Raw genomic sequence first — 17,785 nt, forward strand, 5'->3', positions numbered from 1 at the left:
TCAGGAGTTCGAGACCAGGCTGGCCAATATGGTGAAACCCCATCTCTACTAAAAACACAAAAATTAGCTGAACCTGGTGGCGGGTGTTTGTAATCCCAGCTACTCAGGAGGCTGAGGCAGGAGAATCATTTGAACCCAGGAGCAGAGGTTATGGTGAGCCGAGATTGTGCCATTGCACTCCAGCCTGGGCGACAGAGTGAGACTCTGTCTCAATAAAAACAAAAATAAAAAATAAACCAATTCTAGTTAGCATCTGCTTTATATTCCCAATAAGATTCAGAAAAGTTTAGATTCTATGAAAGAAGGGATAAGATACAAGACAGTTGGCTTAGAGGAAGGGGTGCTGGTTAAAAGGTGTTAGGATGACAACAACATTTCTTTCTTTCTTTCTTTCTTTCTTTCTTTCTTTCTTTCTTTCTTTCTTTCTTTCTTTCTCTTTCTCTTTCTCTTTCTTTCTCACTCTCATTCTTTCTCTTTCTTTCTTTCTCTTCCTTCCTTCTTCTTTCATTCTTTTTTTTTTTTTTTTTTTTTTTTTTTTTTTTTTTTTGAGATGGAGTTTCACTCTGTCAGCAGACTGGAGTGCAGTGGCACAATCTCGGCTCACCGCAACCTCTGTCTCCCAGGTTCAAGCAATTCTCCTCTCTCATCCACCGCCCCCCCCCGCCCCCCGCATTACTGGGATTACAGGTGCATGCCACCACACCCAGCTAATTTTTGTATTTTTAGTAGAGAAGGGGTTTCACCATGTTGGCCTGGATGGTCTCTATCTCCTGACATCGTGATCTGTCCACCTTGGCCTCCCAAAGTGCTGGGATTACAATTGTGAGCCGATGGCAACCACATTTCTAAAGATGAGGACTGTGTTTTCTCCTCCCATGGCGGAGGAGAGTTTAAGGGAATGTGTGTGGTCTCTCTGTACCCGTTCCCTCATTCCTGCAGCCAGTGGGGGAAGTGTTCTGATGGGCCAGAGTCTGGGATTTTTGCGGGACCACATTTAAGTGTTGTTACTGTAAGACAAGAACAGGAAAGCGGCTGGGCATGATGGCTCACACCTGTAATCCCAGCACTTTGGGAGGCCAAGACAGGAGGCTCACTTGAGCCCAGGAGTTAAAGACCAGCCTGGGCAACATAGTAAGACTCATTTTTATTTTAAAAAAAAAAAAGGAATAGGAAAAGTCCCCTTTTAGTCTCTTGGACCTGCCTTCACACAAAGCCCTTTTGGTTTTTGCTATTTCTTTGTTGCGGCCAAATGGATGTAGTCATAGGTTTGCTTGGCTAAACAGCCCTGCCAACAGGTAGGTTCTCAAGATTTTAGGCTAAGGAAGTATTTTACTACAACAGACTGCATCCTCCAACAGCTTGTCTCCTCCAAGTAACTGGATATTTATTTCTTTGATGTCATGACTTAAGTCATTACAGAATTATTTGTATACATGTATATGTATAGTGTGTGTGTTCACCATTACAAGACATTATTTGTTCTTTTTAAAAATTAACTATCTCATTCTCATTGACATGTTCCATTTCAAGATCTTCCTTCTAGAATAATTTTTAAGCTGTAATTTTCTATACGGGAAAAATTACATAAAACATTTTCAAGTTACAATATGGTTTTCAGAGAACATACTGAGGGGGAAAATGTGTAAATAATACTTGGTTTTTGACTTGCTGAGTAAAGTGTGCTACAGAAATGTTTGTATCATGAATAACTTTGACGGGGATCTTTTTTCACAGAGTTTAGGAGTTGACACTCTCCCACCTCCTGACCCTAACCCACCCAGAGCTGAATTTAACTACAGTGTGGGGTTTAAAGATTTAAATGGTAAGCATAACAATTTCTTTTCTTAAGTAATTCAAAATCATGATGATGATTCAAATCAGTATGAAACTATAATTTGAAAACGAAATTAAAGGAACCTAAACATCATGATAAATATCATTGTTAAAATCATGGATTTCAGACTGGGTTTTACTGTGTCTTGATTGAATTGAGAGAATCAAGAAGATATTTTTGCCAATAACGAAAGGGAACACCATTCTGCATTTGTGAAAAGTCTCAAAATGATCTTGTACTTTAAAGTAAGGGGAGTTTCTTCTTATTACTAAGCCCATAGAGTAACAAGGAGTAGTATATGAAAATATTAATAAGGAAATGACCCTTCAGTGATAGAAATCAATTATTTCATAATGATTAATAAATATGAATAGATACTTCATATTTTATTTAAAATATTTTAAAATTTATATGTAATATACACTTATATGTAATTTAGTCTACTTGACATTTTTTCATTTTTCCTGAACTTGTCACTTTATTTTATTACCAAAAATCTCTCAGCCATGCATCGTGGTTCACGCCTGTGATCCCAACACTTTAGGAAGCCAAGGCGGGAGGACTGCTTGAGCTCAGGAGTTTGAAACCAGCCTGGACAGCATGGCAACACCCCATCTCTACGAAAAATAAAAAAAAATAGCCAAGTGTGGTGGCATGTGCCTGTGGTCTCAGCTGCTTGGGAGGCTGAGGCAGGAAGATCAAGGCTGCAGTGAGCTGTGCTTCTGCCACTGCACTCCACCCTGGGCAACAGAATGAGGTTCTATCTCAAGAAAATAAGAAACAAAACAAAACAAAAACTCTCTGTTTATTTAAGTGGAGACATCTTTAGGCCACATGCTATTCATATTATAATAAGTCTTGAGGCCGGGTACAGTGGCTTAAGCCTGTGATCCCAACACTTTGGGAAGCCAAGGTGGGCAGATCACGAGGTCAGGAGATCAAGACCATCCTGGCTAACACGGTGAAATCCCGTCTCTACAAAAAATACAAAAAATTAGCCGAGTGTGGTGGCAGGCGCCTGTAGTCCCAGCTGCTAGGGAGGCTGAGGCAAGAGAATGGCGTGAACCCGGGAGGTGGAGCTTGCAGTGAGCCAAGATTGCACCACTGCACTCCAGCCTGGGTGACAGAGTGAGACTCCATCTCAAAAAAATAATAATAATGAGTCTTGAAGTAATCACTTTCAAATTATTGAAAACTCCCTGCAATTCTGGAAGAAGATTTCCCAAAGACTTGCAGTGCCTACCAAAAATGTGGAAGGCAAGATAGGAGAGAAGTTCAATTATAGAAATCCAGAATTCCAAGTTTTATTTCTGTGCTTCTCTGGATTTTTTTTTTTTTTTTTTTTTTTTCGGGCAGAGTCTCTCTCTGTCACCCAGGCTGGAGTGCAGTGGCGGGATCTCCACTCACTGCAACCTCTGCCCTCTGGGTTCAAGTGATTCTCTTGCCTCAGCCTCCCAAGTAGCTGGGACTACAGGCAAGAGCCACCACGCTTGGTTAGTTTTAGTACAGACGGGGTTTTGCCTTGTTGGCTAGGCTGGTCTCGAGCTCCAGATCTCAGGTGATCCACCTGTTTCAGCCTTCTAAAGTGCTGGAATTACAGGCGTGAGGCATGGCATCCAACCAGGATTTCTCTGTTTCTATCATTTCCAATAATTTTGTAACAAACCATTAGGTTCCAGTGACTGTTTCTTGATAAATTATAATACACCTCTTTTGATTTTCTCTTTTTCCTACACTCTTTTTATTTGCCACACAAATTTATTATTCCTGCCAGTCATTTCCACCAAGGTGGTAACATTCATGAAGTTTTTTACAAAAGCAGGCCAGGCATGGTGGCTCACGCCTATAATCCCAGCACTTTGGGAGGCCAATGCTGGTGGATCTCTTGAGGTCAGGAGTTCAAGACCAGCCTGGCCAACATGATGAAACCCCATCTTTACTAAAAGTACAAAAATTAGCCAGGCATGGTGGCAGGTACCTGTAATCTCAGCTACTTGGGAGGCTGAGGGACCAAAATCACTGGAACCCAGGAGGTGGAGGTTGCAGTGAGCCAAGATTGCACCACTGCACTCTAGTCTGGACGACAGAGCAAGACTCTGTCTAAAAGAAAAAGCAAAAAAAAAAAAAAAAAAAAAAAAAAGCAATACATTTTTGTAAAATTATGATTGCAATAGGTAACATACACTTGCACATATGAACAATGCAAATTTAGCCTTTTAGCCTCACTACATCATAACAGCCACATGCTTTATAATCAATTCAATTAAAATTAAAATTTAATCAATATTTCAGTTTAATTGTAGTCATCTCAACTGACGCTTTCTAAGCACTAACTCAGTGCCTGGTATCACAACACTGACAATGAAAGGAGCAATGATACCCAGATACCCAGCAAAATATAAACACAGTGATGTTACATCACAGTAATAAGACACTCTTCTCATTAAGGAAACAAGATGTACACATGTGGTCTAATTTGGATACGGGACAAGACAATTAAAAACTACTGCTATGTATGGAAAATTAAATTTGTATGGAATTAGATTAAGAATAGATTTGTTTTGTCTTCACTTTAAAACACTGCTAAAATGAGTTCAAAATATTTTGCCCAGGCTGGGTGCGAGCCTGTAATCATGCTTATAATTCCATCACTTTGGGAGGCCAAGACAGGAGGATCACTTAATCCCAGGAGTTTGAGACAAGTCTGGGCAACATAGTGAGACCACTGTCTCTAAAAAAATTTAAAAATTAGCCAGGCATGCTCGTATGTGCCTGTAGTCCCAGCTACTTGGGAGGCTGAGGTGGGAGGATTGCTTGAACCCATGAGGTCAAGGCTACAGTGAGCTATAATCCTACCACTGCACTGCAGCCTGGGCAACAGAACAAAAGCCTGTTTAAAAAAAAAAAAAATTGCCCAAAGTCGTTCAGAGAGTCAGTGACTGATTTCAGAATAAAATCTATTTCTATCCCATTCCCCAATTCCATATTACTCAATTCTATATTCATAAATTTAGCTAATCTTTATTAAAACATTTCATCTCTATTGATAAATTTAGAAATCTTTAATATATTAAAAATCTATTAATAACTAATATAATAATTCAATTTATTAAATTTGCTTTGGAAATTACTAATATAAATATTATTATGGAGGTTTTGTCCCTAAAATTTTTATAATAAAGGTTTATATGTCAACAGTCACAATGTGATTGATTACATTAGAAAATTATAAATATGCTTCTTTAGTTCTATATTTATCTTCTCTGAAAACATTTTAAATTAATTTAACTTAATTTTATAAAGAAATTATATATAAACTGGGCCTGATAGCTCTCGCCTGTAATCTTAGCACTTCAGGAGGCTGAGGCAAGGGGATCACTTGAGGCCAGGAGTTCGAGACTAGCCTGGTCAACATGGCAAAACCCTGTCTCTACTAAAAATACAAAAATTATCGAGGCAAGGTGGTACACACGTGTAATCCCAGCTGCTCGGGAGGCTGAGGCAGGAGAATTGCTTGAACCCAAGAGGCAGAGGTTGCAATGAGTTGAGATCATGCCACTGCACTCCAGCCTGGGTGACGAAGCGAGACTCTGTCTCAAAAAAAAAAAAAAAAAAGTTATATATAAAAATGACTTACAGTAAAATAAACTCTTTTTACACATTGAGGAAACCCAAACTTTAGTCCCAGTACTGTAAACTAGCACTATTAGCATTACTGTAATATGCTGCGTGGCGTTTATGATGATGATGTCTGACAATGTATCCTTTCACAAAGCATATTTGTTACTGAGTAGGCTTCATTCCAGCTGCTCCCATTTCCTCAGTCTGGTTCATCATATCTATAGCAGCTAGAATTCTCCTCATGGATCACTTCCTTCCTGCCTATCCTTTGTTCATTATATTCACCATATCATATATGCCTGATCATCAAAGTACTCCACCAGGACTACTCACCAACACCACCCCCACTACACCACATGATCTAATCAATGTTCAGGATCACACAGATTACTCTACCATAGTAATCCCACACATGGACGAGATCCTAAGGTGATCTCTCCTCCCTCCCTCTCACTCTGAAAATGTATGTCTTTCCTGTCTTTTAAAAGTTAACTCCCAGCTTACTATCTTCATTAAGTTTCTACCATTTAATCCCATAATTTTTTAACTCCTTGCCACCTATGGTGCTTTAATTTCTGCTATTTATCATTAATTGCTCTTGGCTGGGCACGGTGGCTCTTGCCTGTAATCCCAGCACTTTGGGAGGCTGAGGTGGGAAGATCACTTTAGCCCAGGAGTTTGAGACCAGTCTGGGCAACATGGCGAAACCCTGTCTCTACACAAAATACAAAAATTAGCTGGACCTGGTGGCATGCACCTGTAGTCCCAGCTGCTTGGGAGGCTGAGTTGGGAGGATCACTTGAGCCTGGGAGGCAGAGATTGCAGTGAACCGAGATCACACTATGACATTCCGGCCTGGGCAATAGAGTGAGACTCTGTCCCAAATAAATAAATAAATAAATAAATAAATAAATAAATAAATAATTTTTAAAAATTGCTCTTTCTCCGAATGTGAAGTTTTCTACAGTTAGGCGGTGAGCCTATAGAAGCTGCATCTTCACCCCAAAGTCACAGGCACATTAAATCCCAGTTGGTTGAAATCCAATTTCTTCTAAATAGCAGCAGTACTCTATTTGCCCTCCAAATGCTTTGGGAAAACTCCCCTTTCATCTATTTCCAATGCTCTCCCCTCCCCTACTTTTCTAAAACTCTGAGATCTTACACTATAATATGCAAGGATTTCCTACTTAAGCATCTATTCGTGGGCTTGGATTTGACTTTATAGCTGGTGTGTCAGGTGCCCCAGTGTAGTGAGCATATTTCCTCCATTTATTTTCTTGGTATTAGAAACTCACTCGGATTAACCATGCAACAAATGCAGCAACAGTCCTTTTAGGAATTCCTATGCTTGTGCTATTGAATTAAAATATTATCAATCTTCTCATTATATCATAACCAATCAAAATAAGGATTCCTTTCTACTCAAATATTATGCTTAAAAATTATCTTCTTTCAGGTTTTCCAGATGCAAGTAGTTGTTTATACCGTTAATGTGATTTTCCCTACTAGAGTCCTTAAATGCACTGGAAGACCAAGATTTAGAGGCTCTCATGGCAGATCTGGTAGCAGACATAAGTGAAGCTGAGCAGAGGACAATCCAGGCACAGAAAGAGTCCTCGCAGAATCAACATCATTCAGCATCTCTACAGGCATCAAATGTCAGTGGTGCAGCCCCTCTTGGTCATGGAACAAATGTTGCTGCCACTGGTATCAGCCAATATGAGGATGACTTACCACCTCCACCAGCTGATCCTGTGTTAGACCTTCCACTGCCGCCACCACCTCCTGAACCTCTCTCTCAGGTAAGTGCGTGGGACCAGAGATGGCAGGGCCATCAGCCTCTGCTACCTATCACTGATGTTCTCTGAAGTGATCATTACATTCCAAAGTTTGTGCATCCAAAGATCTGACATACTAAAACACCAAGATACAGAGCATGCTCGTTGCAAAGCTAGAACCCTGCGTAAACAAGCCACGTGGATGTATATCAAGAATGTATTAGGGTCACATTCAGGATTTACTATAGTTTGTTTAAAGATATTTGTATGCAAACACTCTTTGATAAAACTCAGTCTTTTGGGGAAATGTTTTATTAATATCATATTGAAATGTGGAACTGATTGTATATTTCCGTGTCCCTGCTCCTAGCTCAGTACATAGAGATTGGACGGCATTCATTATACATTTTCTGAGTAGAGTGAAATTGAATTTTGTTGAACTTGGCAGCCCTGTTCAGTAGGACAGGCACATCCAAGCATCACTTGTAATGTCATAGTTGGCGAGGGTGTTACAAAGCAGGCTGGTGATGGTTGCTTGATATGGATAGATTTCTGAATATTGAAAAACAGACAACTGGAAAGTTTAAATTATCATTATTTGGGATATTAACTCATAGTATGTCTCTCATAAAAGTAAAAAGAGCACTTTTAAGGATTTTCTTTATAGAGTAAGCCAAATATTTTAGAGGAGAGTCCAGTTCAATTTCTGCTTCCACAGTTGTCACACTGTGTCATGATGTTTGGTCCTCACAAATAAGAGTCTAGGGACCCTGAAAGGTCATACAGTGCCTTTTGAATGAACAATTATTGAATATAAATCAAATATTAAATTATACTCTATCACACACAGTGCTCTACTGTGTACTTATTATAGAAAATTTATGTGAAAATGGAGATCAATATAGAACAGAGACTCTTAATGTAGGGTCCATGAAGATTTCGAGGGGGCCATGCACCCCCTGAAAGTAAACAAAGTACAAAGTTGAATGCAGTTGTGAAGCTTTATGGGCTTTCTTAAAGGGTCTTGTGGCTCAAAAAACAATTTGAGAGCCACTGCTATAAAAAGATACATGCCTGTATTCAAGTAATTAGAATGTAACCAGAACAGCTCATTTCCTTATCATTATAAATAGAAGAGAGACAACTTGCCAAACTCAAAGAGCTTTGGGCTCATAAAATACTTCACTCACTTTTCTACCTGTTCATATGAGCTTGTCAGTGTTCATATGTTTTTTGGTGAATTTTAAGTTTAAATCTCAGTCTCTCAGGCCGGGTGCAGTGGCGCATGCCTATAATCCCAGTACTCTGGGAGGCCAAGGCAGATGAATCACAAGGTCACGAAATCAAGACCATCCTGGCTAACACGGTGAAACCCCATCTCTATAAAAATACAAAAAATTAGCCGGGCGTGGTGGTGGGCGCCTGTGGTCCCAGCTACTTGGGAGGCTGAAGCAGGAGAATGGTGTGAACCTGGGAGGCAGATCTTGCAGTGAGCCGAGATTGCACCACTGCACTCCAGCCTGGGCGACAGAGCAAGACTCCGTCTCAAAAAAAAAAAAAATTCAGTCTCTCTTAACCTTTGGGGACATTAAGAATCTCTTTAAGAATCTAATTTAAAAAATTAGAAATCCCCAAAAAGACATCCTGATCCAAAAGTGTGTATATAATTTCTGGGAGTGTTCAAATCCCTGGAGATGTGTCAATCTACAGATTCCTTAGGTTGGATCCCAGTTTGTGGGCCAAGCAGATTTTTGTGATCTAAATATATGAACCACTGTTAAAGTCATCATTTCATCTTTTTTTTTTTTTTTTTTTTTTTTTTTTTTGAGACGGAGTCTCGCTCTGTCGCCCAGGCTGGGGTGCAGTGGCCGGATCTCAGCTCACTGCAAGCTCCGCCTCCCGGGTTTACGCCATTCTCCATTACAGGCTTGAGCCACCGCGCCCGGCCATTTCATCTTTTAAGTTACCATTCCCAAGCTATAAAGAGTGACTGCCTTCTATATCTTTGAGCTGAAGAATTTTGTTATAGCCATTTAAATTCTGAAAATTGAATGTTTCGGGTGATGGATACCCCATTTATCTAGATGTGATTATTACACATTGTATGTCTTTAAAAAGTAATTAATACATTCTGAAAATCAAGCATGTGAAATTTGGTAACTTTTGCTAACATAAAGTAGCTAAGACACTAGCAATGACAGAAGTACTTACTCAATGGTATTATTTAATGGACTGTATTGAAGAATATCTTGCCCTTTTTCAGGAAGAGGAAGAAGCCCAAGCCAAGGCTGATAAAATTAAGCTGGCGCTGGAAAAACTGAAGGAGGCCAAGGTTAAGAAGGTGAATCATGAATCCCATTTGCATGGGGGCAGTTAAATTAAGGACCTGTGATTATGCTTAATGATAAAAACACAATGAAGCCAGGCACGGTGGCTCACATCTGTAATCCTAGCACTTTTGGAGGCCGAGGTGGGTGGATCACGAGGTCAGAAGATCGAGACCGTCCTGGCTAACACGGTGAAACCCCCTCTCTACAAAAATGCAAAAAATTAGCTGGGTGTGGTGGCAGGTGCCTGTAGTCCCAGCTACTCAAGAGGTTGAGGCAGGAGAATCACTTGAACCCAGGAGGCAAAGGTTGCAGTGAGCTGAGATCGAGCCACTGCACTCCAGCCTGGGATACTCCATCTCAAAAAAAAAAAAAAAAAGAAAGAAAGAAAAAGAAAAAGAAAAAACAAATGTTGAGTGATACTTTCCAAATAGTTGTAATTTTCAAAAACTTTTAAGGACAAAGGTAGAGAACAATTGTTCTTTCTGTAACATCAGTTAGCTCACTTGTGATTGATAAATAAGGGATTTGTGTTACTATAAACGTGGAGGTTTCCTTGGCTTGTACATGATTTTTTTTTTTTGCTGGCTTATACATGAATTTTCCTGGAGCTAGAATGGTGGGAGTAGAATTATATCTTCAACAAGAAAGGAAAGGGCCTTTGGCTTGACTGCTGTCCAGGCAGGGGTCCTTTCAGCTCTATCTTAAGAAATTTTAAAACAAGTTTGCACATCCAGGGCTCCCTTCCTTTGAGCCGGCCTCTCCGGGACTTTGCAAAGTTCTGGGTTGATAGCAGGTGGCGCCACCTTTGGGGACTCCTTTAACTGGGTCAGAGCTCAGCTTCTGTTGGCCTGGCCTCCGCTTTTCCGCAATTGCTCTTGTGCCCTTTTCCTATGCCCTGGCGCAGCCGTCAGCCCTGCTGCTGCCCTAGATGTCCCAGTTATCTCCCAGGGTACCAAATGCTGTTTTTGCTGGTGCTCTGGTTTCAAAATAGGTTTTGAGTAATCTGCCCTTAACCCTACTTTCCTAATAAGGCTGTAACTTGATCATGCATGTTTTTTTTTTACAGAGTATAGGTTTTTGAAGAAGACATGTATTGTATTATAGCAAGAGATACAGCTGCATTTAACCTCACTAGATATACTTAATGATAATAAAGTGTTAATAATAGGCTGGGCGCGGTGGCTCACACCTATAATCCTAACACTTTGGGAGGCTGAGGTGGGCAGATCACCCGAGGTCAGGAGTTCAAGACCAGCCTGGCCAACACGGTGAAACCCCGTCTCTACTAAAAGTACAAAAATAAGCTGGATGCAGTGGTGTGTACCTGTAATCCCAGCTGCTCAGGAGGCTGAAGCAGGATAATCATTTGAGCCCAGAAGGCGGAGATTGTCGTGAGCCAGGATTGCACCACTGCACTCCAGCCTGGACTCCAGAGCGAGACTCCATCTCAAAAAAAACAAAAAATTTTTAAAAATCGTTAATTTGGTAAAGTAAGGGAAAGATGAAACAGTCTTCATCATGTTTTGTTTCGAGACAGGGTCTTGCTCTATCACCCAAACTGATCATGGCTCACTGCAGCCTTAAACTCCTGGGGTCAAGCAATCCTCCTCCCTCAGCCTCCTGAGTAGCTGGAACCACAGGCATGTACCACCATGCCCGGCTATTTTTATTTTTTGTAGAGTTGAGGCCTCCCTATGTTGCCTTGGCTGGTCTTGGACTCCTAGGCTCAGGCGAGCCACCCATCTCAGCCTCACAAAGTGCTGGGATTACAGGTGTGAGCCACGATGCCTGGCTCTTCATCTGATTTCAACTGCTGAAGCAAATAACATCTCTGAGACTCATTCAGAATTTTCTGTTGAGAGTTGCATGAATTGTCCTTTCCACATAGGACTTTACGCTTTCTATTCCCATGGCACCTATCACAGTTCTCTGAATGAAGGCGTTCAATACCTGCTGATGGATGAATATTCAGGAAGTAGTCCTTGGCTACCCCTGGGGCCAGACTTTCAAGATTCATCTAGGGGAGCCTTCCCAGATTAGTCTGGTTCCACTCATTCCAAACGTGCCCAGATTTCCTTACCATTTTCTCCCTGTTTTCCACAAGTGATTAATTCCACAGTCAATCTTCAGAACTCCACATCCTCATCTGCCTTGCCCTTTTCTCAAACCTTGGTTAAATCTAACTTTCCTCCTGCTCAGTCCTGGGCGCTCAGTGAGCTACCCTGGTTCAATCACTCTCTCACCTACAAAACCATATTTTTTAAGAGACAAGGGTCTCACTATGTTGCCCAGGTTGGTCTCAAACTCCTGGCATCAAGTGATCCTCCCACCTGGGCCTCCCAAAGTGCTGGGATTACAAGCATGAGCCACCACACCTGGCCTCAGCTAATGATTTTGTTGCCCGTGTCGCAGGGAAAATAGACGCACTCAAAACAAAAGTTTCGCAAGCTCCCGCCAAGACATCTACCTATCTACCTGCGTGCATCTCTACCCATACATCCCATATTTTTTCCTTAATGATGGATGAATCATTATGTTTCTGCCGAGGGCCAGCTTCTTCTCCTGGGCTGCAGTCTCTCTTCTTGTCCTCCTCTGCTCAAAAGTCTCTGATGTCTGCCCATCTCACACATGAAGCCAGAATGAATCCTCCCGGTGGCTTCCAGTCCCTGCATGACATGGTGACCAGTCACCTCCCTGGCCTCATCTCCCAGCGTTCACTCCTTCATTCGTCTCATTCTAGCTGCTGGTTTCCTGACTGCCCCTCGAGCACTCCAGGCCTGCCCTTGCCTTGGGACCTTGCCGCCCACACCCCTAGTACTCCCAATCCTTCCCCGACTTTAGTGTTTCCCTCAGTGCTTAACACTACCCTATTTGTGTGTGTGTGGGTGGGTGTGTGGGTGTGTGTGTGTCAAGGTCTTGCTCTGTCACCCAGGCTGGAGTGCAGTGGTGCTATCACAGCTCACTGAAGCCTCAAATTCCTGGGCTCAAGTGATCTTACCACCCAGCCTCCCAGGTAGCTGAGACCACAGGTATGCACCACCATGGCCTGCTATTTTTTTAAATTATTTGTAGAGAAAGGGTTTGGCCATGTTGCCCAGGCTGGTCTCAAACTCTTGGCCTCAAGCAATCCTCCCACTTCAGCCTGTCAAAGTGCTGGGATTACAGGCATGTAATAGTGGTTAAAATAGTTAATTTGGTAAATTAAGGAAAAGATGAAACGGGCATGTAATCCAGCACTTTGGGAGGCTGAGGTGGGAGGATTGCTTGGCCTGGCCTACTTTACTTATTTGTCCTATGTATTGCCCGTATCCCCTCCCCACCACCCCATAGGATCTTCCCCAGGGATCTTTGTCTCTTTTCCCCACCAATGCATCACCATCTCTTAGAATAGGTGCCAGGATCACACAGAGGTGAACAAGTCAAATGTGGTCCCTGCCTGTGGAGAGTTAGAGTCTAGTTAGACTCTAGCTCTGAAGAAAATAAACCAGGGAGAAGTGAGAGCGAGTACACAGGCAATCCTCCAGATGGATTGGGTGCCAAGGAGGCCTCTTGGAGCAGGCAGCCCTGGAGGGAAGGCCTCTGGCCAGAAGCAGCTGGATGCACATGGGTGTGGTGCTAGGGGGCATTCCGGGCAGAGGAAATGGACAGTGAAAGATGGTCCAGCAAGAATGAGCTCCGGGAGGTGGGGAAAAAAAGGAAACAACTGAGGACAGAGAGGCAGCCAGGAGACACAGGGTCTCATAGGTCCAAGGAGAAGTTTGAGTTGTATTATAAGTGCAATGGGAAACCATTTGAGGGTTTTAAACAGGGGAGTGTAAGACGAATATATGGCTTTTAAAGGTCATAAAGGGCCAGGCACAGAGGATCACACCTTTACTCTCAGCACTGTGGGAGGCCGAGGCAGGAGGATTGCTTGAGGCCAGGAGTTAAGACCAGCCTGGGCAACATAGCAAGAGCCCATTTCTACAAAAATAAAAATTGTTTTTAATTAACTGGGCATGGTGGCTCACACATGTAATCGCAGCTACAGGAGGCTGAGGTGGGAGGATCCCTTGAGCCCAGGAGTTCAAGGTTGCAGTGAGCTATGATCACACCACTGCACGTCAGCCTGGGTGGCAGAGCAAGATCCTGTCTCTAAAATAAATAAGCATGGCTCATACTGGCTGCTTTGTGGAAAATGGATTGTAGGGGCAAGGTATGAGAGCAGGATTCTAGCACAAAATCTCACACATGGATAAACGTGTTGATCACACATGGATGGCAGCTGAGGATGAGCTGTGCTGAGTCACTGACTTTACCTCTCAAGATAAAAAGACAAAAGGAAAAGGTAATAGTAAACTTCGTAATTAGACTATTTCAAACCCCTGGATTATGAATAAAATATATTATTTATATATTTTCAGAAGCGGAAATGAAAAGAGAAGTTGTTTCATAGATTAAAAGATAGAACAACCAGCAGGTTCCATCCATTCGCTTCAGCTGGAGATTAAGAGAACAGACGGAGAGGGCGGGTATCTCCTGCCATATGTCAGAAAGTGAGAGTGTTGCCATGATTTAGTTTAGATGAATTATAATGGTACACACAAAGCACAAGCTGCCTTGATTCAACAAGGAAGATGGAAAACAGAAGCCACCCTGATCAGTGAGGAAAGAAAGAAAATTACGAAGACAAGTTATGTATTTGCTCTGATTTCAGACACTCCGAATATATTTGTTCTGTGATGCAGAATATTAAGAAAATAACTGAGACACACTCATGCATTAAGAGAATAACTGCAATGTGCTCATGCGTAATCTACAACATGTTTTTAAAGGATGGAAATCAAGTCTATCTGTCATACTTTGCCCTCAAGTATTCTGTGGGCTGTTGACATCCTTTTGAATTACAAATGATGTACACAGCTTGTGCTACAAAGATTTTGGAACTAGAAACAGAATCAGACTCATGCATTACTTTTATTGTTTTTTTAAAAGCCCTGTGACACCAGAGAACAGTTCCATTTGTAAATTTTATTACAGAAGCAAAAAAACAAAACTGTAAATGACTTAGGTCTAAGATATTTTTGTATTTAGCATCTTGCCAAAAAAGAAGAAATTATAAAAGCTATAAAGTCTTTAACGGATTATTTCAATTTTTTCACCCTTGAATCACTTTTCCCCGTACCATATAGTGTAAATATGAAAGTATTTAGCTTACTAAATCATATAACTGTGATTTAATGTTATGTGTTGGTATAGAGCTACTCTTTAGCTTGCAAATGTGAGGGAAGCTGTGAAGAATAGTAAATGTAATTTCTTCTTGTTAAACATTACAAGACTTCTCTTGGTTGTGTGTGTGTGTGTGTGCATGCATGTGTGTGTGTGTGTGTGTGTGTTTTCTAAATTCTATAATTGTGGACATTCATAAGTACATGTGGATTAACTCTAGTTTCCAATTTCTGCAAAAAGAAACCTTTAATCATCGCCAAATTATGTGATTTAGTATTTTTTCTCTATATATATGTTTTTATAGAACATAAAAAACAGCAACACGTGTTTTATTTTCTCAAGAATTCCTAAGCAGGATTGAAATGTAGTCAAACATCATTAATCTTTCCATCAGAAACATTAAATTTTCTAAGCCTTAACATTGGTAGTGTGTCTTAGCACATGTAGCTACTTTACAGCAGTAATTCTCAGCAGAGAGCAGCAAGTACGCCTTCCACAGAAAATAAATCTTAGTAAAGACCGCTATTTGAAGAATTCTTCTTTTTCCATGCAACCCTCCATGACTCATTTCTAAGGTCACATGAATGGATCTTTGACACTGTGTTAGTTGGGCCTACCATTTTATCATCAAAAGACAAATACAGGGAAAAAGCAACTATCCAATTACAGATGTCTGAGTTAGAGATTTTCAAGGGAAAAAAAAAGTATTCTTTAGGAAACCCTGGGATAAGGCTCTGATTTAAACGGTCCCTGGAGGAAGAAAGCATTTTGACTGCCCCATGTCTACATTTTGATCTTGGGGGTGTATGTGAATGTTGGAAATAGAAGGTGTTACATGAGTGCTTCAACTTTTGGTTGCTGCCTGCAACTCATCCAAATGGTTACCACCACACACACCCTTCCATTGCTATCAGTAACTCTGCAGAACCATCTACAGGAGCTACACTCTTCAATCTGTTAACTATAGAGTGTTAGGAAGGAATGAAGCTACAGCCATAAAACCCTGATCATGCTCCATCTCATCTGATCTCAGAAGCTAAACAGGGTCAGGCCTGGTTAGTACTTGGATGGGAGGCAGGAATGGGACAGAACCTGGCTGCTCAGAACCTAATCTAAACTTGTGGAGAGAAAGAAATGTTATCAAATTTATGGTTTCTCTCTCCCTTTTCAGTCCATCTAATCACTTTTTTTTAATAACGATGCGTCTTATTGGTGAATAACCAGGACCAACTATAAGCTCATATGCTACAAATACACAGGTGTCAAAGAAAATCCAAAGCCTAGCTGCATTATTTCACGAATTAATTCTGTTACATTACATGAAAATCAGGGTCTCTCTAACGAATAAGATTTTAATTGTTGTTGTTGTTTTCTTTCCTTTTTTTTTTTTTTTTTTGAGACGGAGTCTCGCTCCATCCCCTAGGCTGGAGTGCAGTGCTGCAATCTCAGCTCACTGCAACTTCTGCCTCCCAGTTTCAAGAGATTCTCCTGCCTCAGCCTCCTGAGCAGCTGGGATTATAGGCACATGCCACCACACCTGGCTAACTTCTGTATTTTTAGCAGAGACAGGTTTTCATCCTCTTGGTCAGGCTGGTCTTGAACTCCTGACCTCATGATCTGCCCGCCTCAGCCTCCCAAAGTGCTGAGATTACAGGCATGAGCCACCGTACCCAGCTGAATCAGGTGTTTTAATAACTTTGACAAGTTGCCAAGAAAAAGTCAAGGATATTCTGTGTTTTTGTTGAAGATAAGTAAATGCAGCTTCCTCCAAACCTACAGATTTGGAATAAGATTACTATCAATTTTATTGTGAATTTAATTCAATAGAATATTTTGAAAATGGAATAAAAAATAAATTAGGGCCTGGATACGGTGGCTCATGCTTGTAATCCCAGTACTTTAGGAGGGTGAGGCAGGAGAACTGCTTGAGGCCAGGAATTTGAAACCAACATGGGCAACATAATGAGACTTTGCCTTTACAAAAAAAAATGAACAAAAATTAGCTGGGTGTGGTGGTGCACACCTGTGGTCCCAGCCACTCAGGAGGCTGAGGTGGGAGGATCAGTTGAGCTCAGGAGGTCGAGGCTACAGTAACCCAAGATGACACCACTGCACTCCAGCCTAGGCAACAGAGCAAGACCCTGTCACACACACACACAAAACAACCCCAAAATTAGATTCATCATGTGCCTGCAAAACAGCTTATTTCTCAGTCTACGTTCATTTCACTTAATCCAATTCTGATCTCAAATGTGCCCTGCTGTAACTATCTGTCTCTCAGTGGGGTCCCCTCAGTGACACTGTGTTGAGATATGCCCTGTGGACCTTCAAAGAATTGTGGATTAACCAACTTGGTGTCTTCAGACTCTTGGGTTGCATGAAGTGGGACTCAACTCCAGCTAAGCAAAAGAGAAGAGTTTATTATAAAGAAACAGGTGGCCGGGGTGCTGGCTCACACCTGTAATCCCAGCGCTTTGGGAGGCCAAGGTGGGTGGATCACCCGAGGTCAGGAGTTCAAGACCAGCCTGGCCAACATAGTAAAATGCCATCTCCACTAAAAATTTTTAAAAAAAAAAAAATTAGCTGGGCATGGTAGCAGGCACCTGTAATCCCAGCTACTAGGAAGACTGAAACAAGAGAATCGCTTGAATCCAGGAAGCAAAGGTTGCAGTGACCTGAGATCACGCCACTGCACCCAAGCCTGGCCGACAGAGCAAGAATCCGTCTCAAAATAATAATAATAATAATAATAACAATAATAATAATAAAGATACAGGCATAGCTTTTAATCTGGAAAAGTTTCTGGGCTCCAGGATAGAATAAGAAAAGGGAAAGATTATTGGGAAAGAAAGAAGCTAGCAATTTTTTTGTTCTCTTTGTTTTCTGTCTCTGCCACTAGAATGCCCTGTCTCTGAAGGCTAAACAAGGACTTTGTTTGTTATCTGTTTTCTCTTTTTGTGAATTGGTTTCTCCACCTCTATAATCCTAGCACCTAAAACAAGTGCCTGGCATGC

The 17,785-nt window shown here is 41.5% G+C and overlaps 1 protein-coding gene across 3 annotated transcripts in view; it reads left to right on the forward strand.

Annotated features, from left to right (window-relative positions):
• APBB1IP (amyloid beta A4 precursor protein-binding family B member 1-interacting protein) overlaps positions 1 to 17,785 on the forward strand; it is a 175,869-nt gene that overhangs the window by 56,078 nt on the left and 102,006 nt on the right. For all 3 annotated transcript variants that reach the window (XM_073018807.1, XM_073018808.1, XM_037983402.2), the window contains exons 4-6: positions 1,735 to 1,822; positions 6,965 to 7,257; positions 9,497 to 9,574. In XM_073018807.1, the coding sequence (XP_072874908.1) occupies positions 1,735 to 1,822; positions 6,965 to 7,257; positions 9,497 to 9,574 (459 nt within the window). The remainder of the gene's footprint in view (positions 1 to 1,734; positions 1,823 to 6,964; positions 7,258 to 9,496; positions 9,575 to 17,785) is intronic.

Source organism: Chlorocebus sabaeus, chromosome 9, assembly GCF_047675955.1.
Source record: "Chlorocebus sabaeus isolate Y175 chromosome 9, mChlSab1.0.hap1, whole genome shotgun sequence".
NCBI classification, from domain to species: Eukaryota; Metazoa; Chordata; class Mammalia; order Primates; family Cercopithecidae; genus Chlorocebus; species Chlorocebus sabaeus.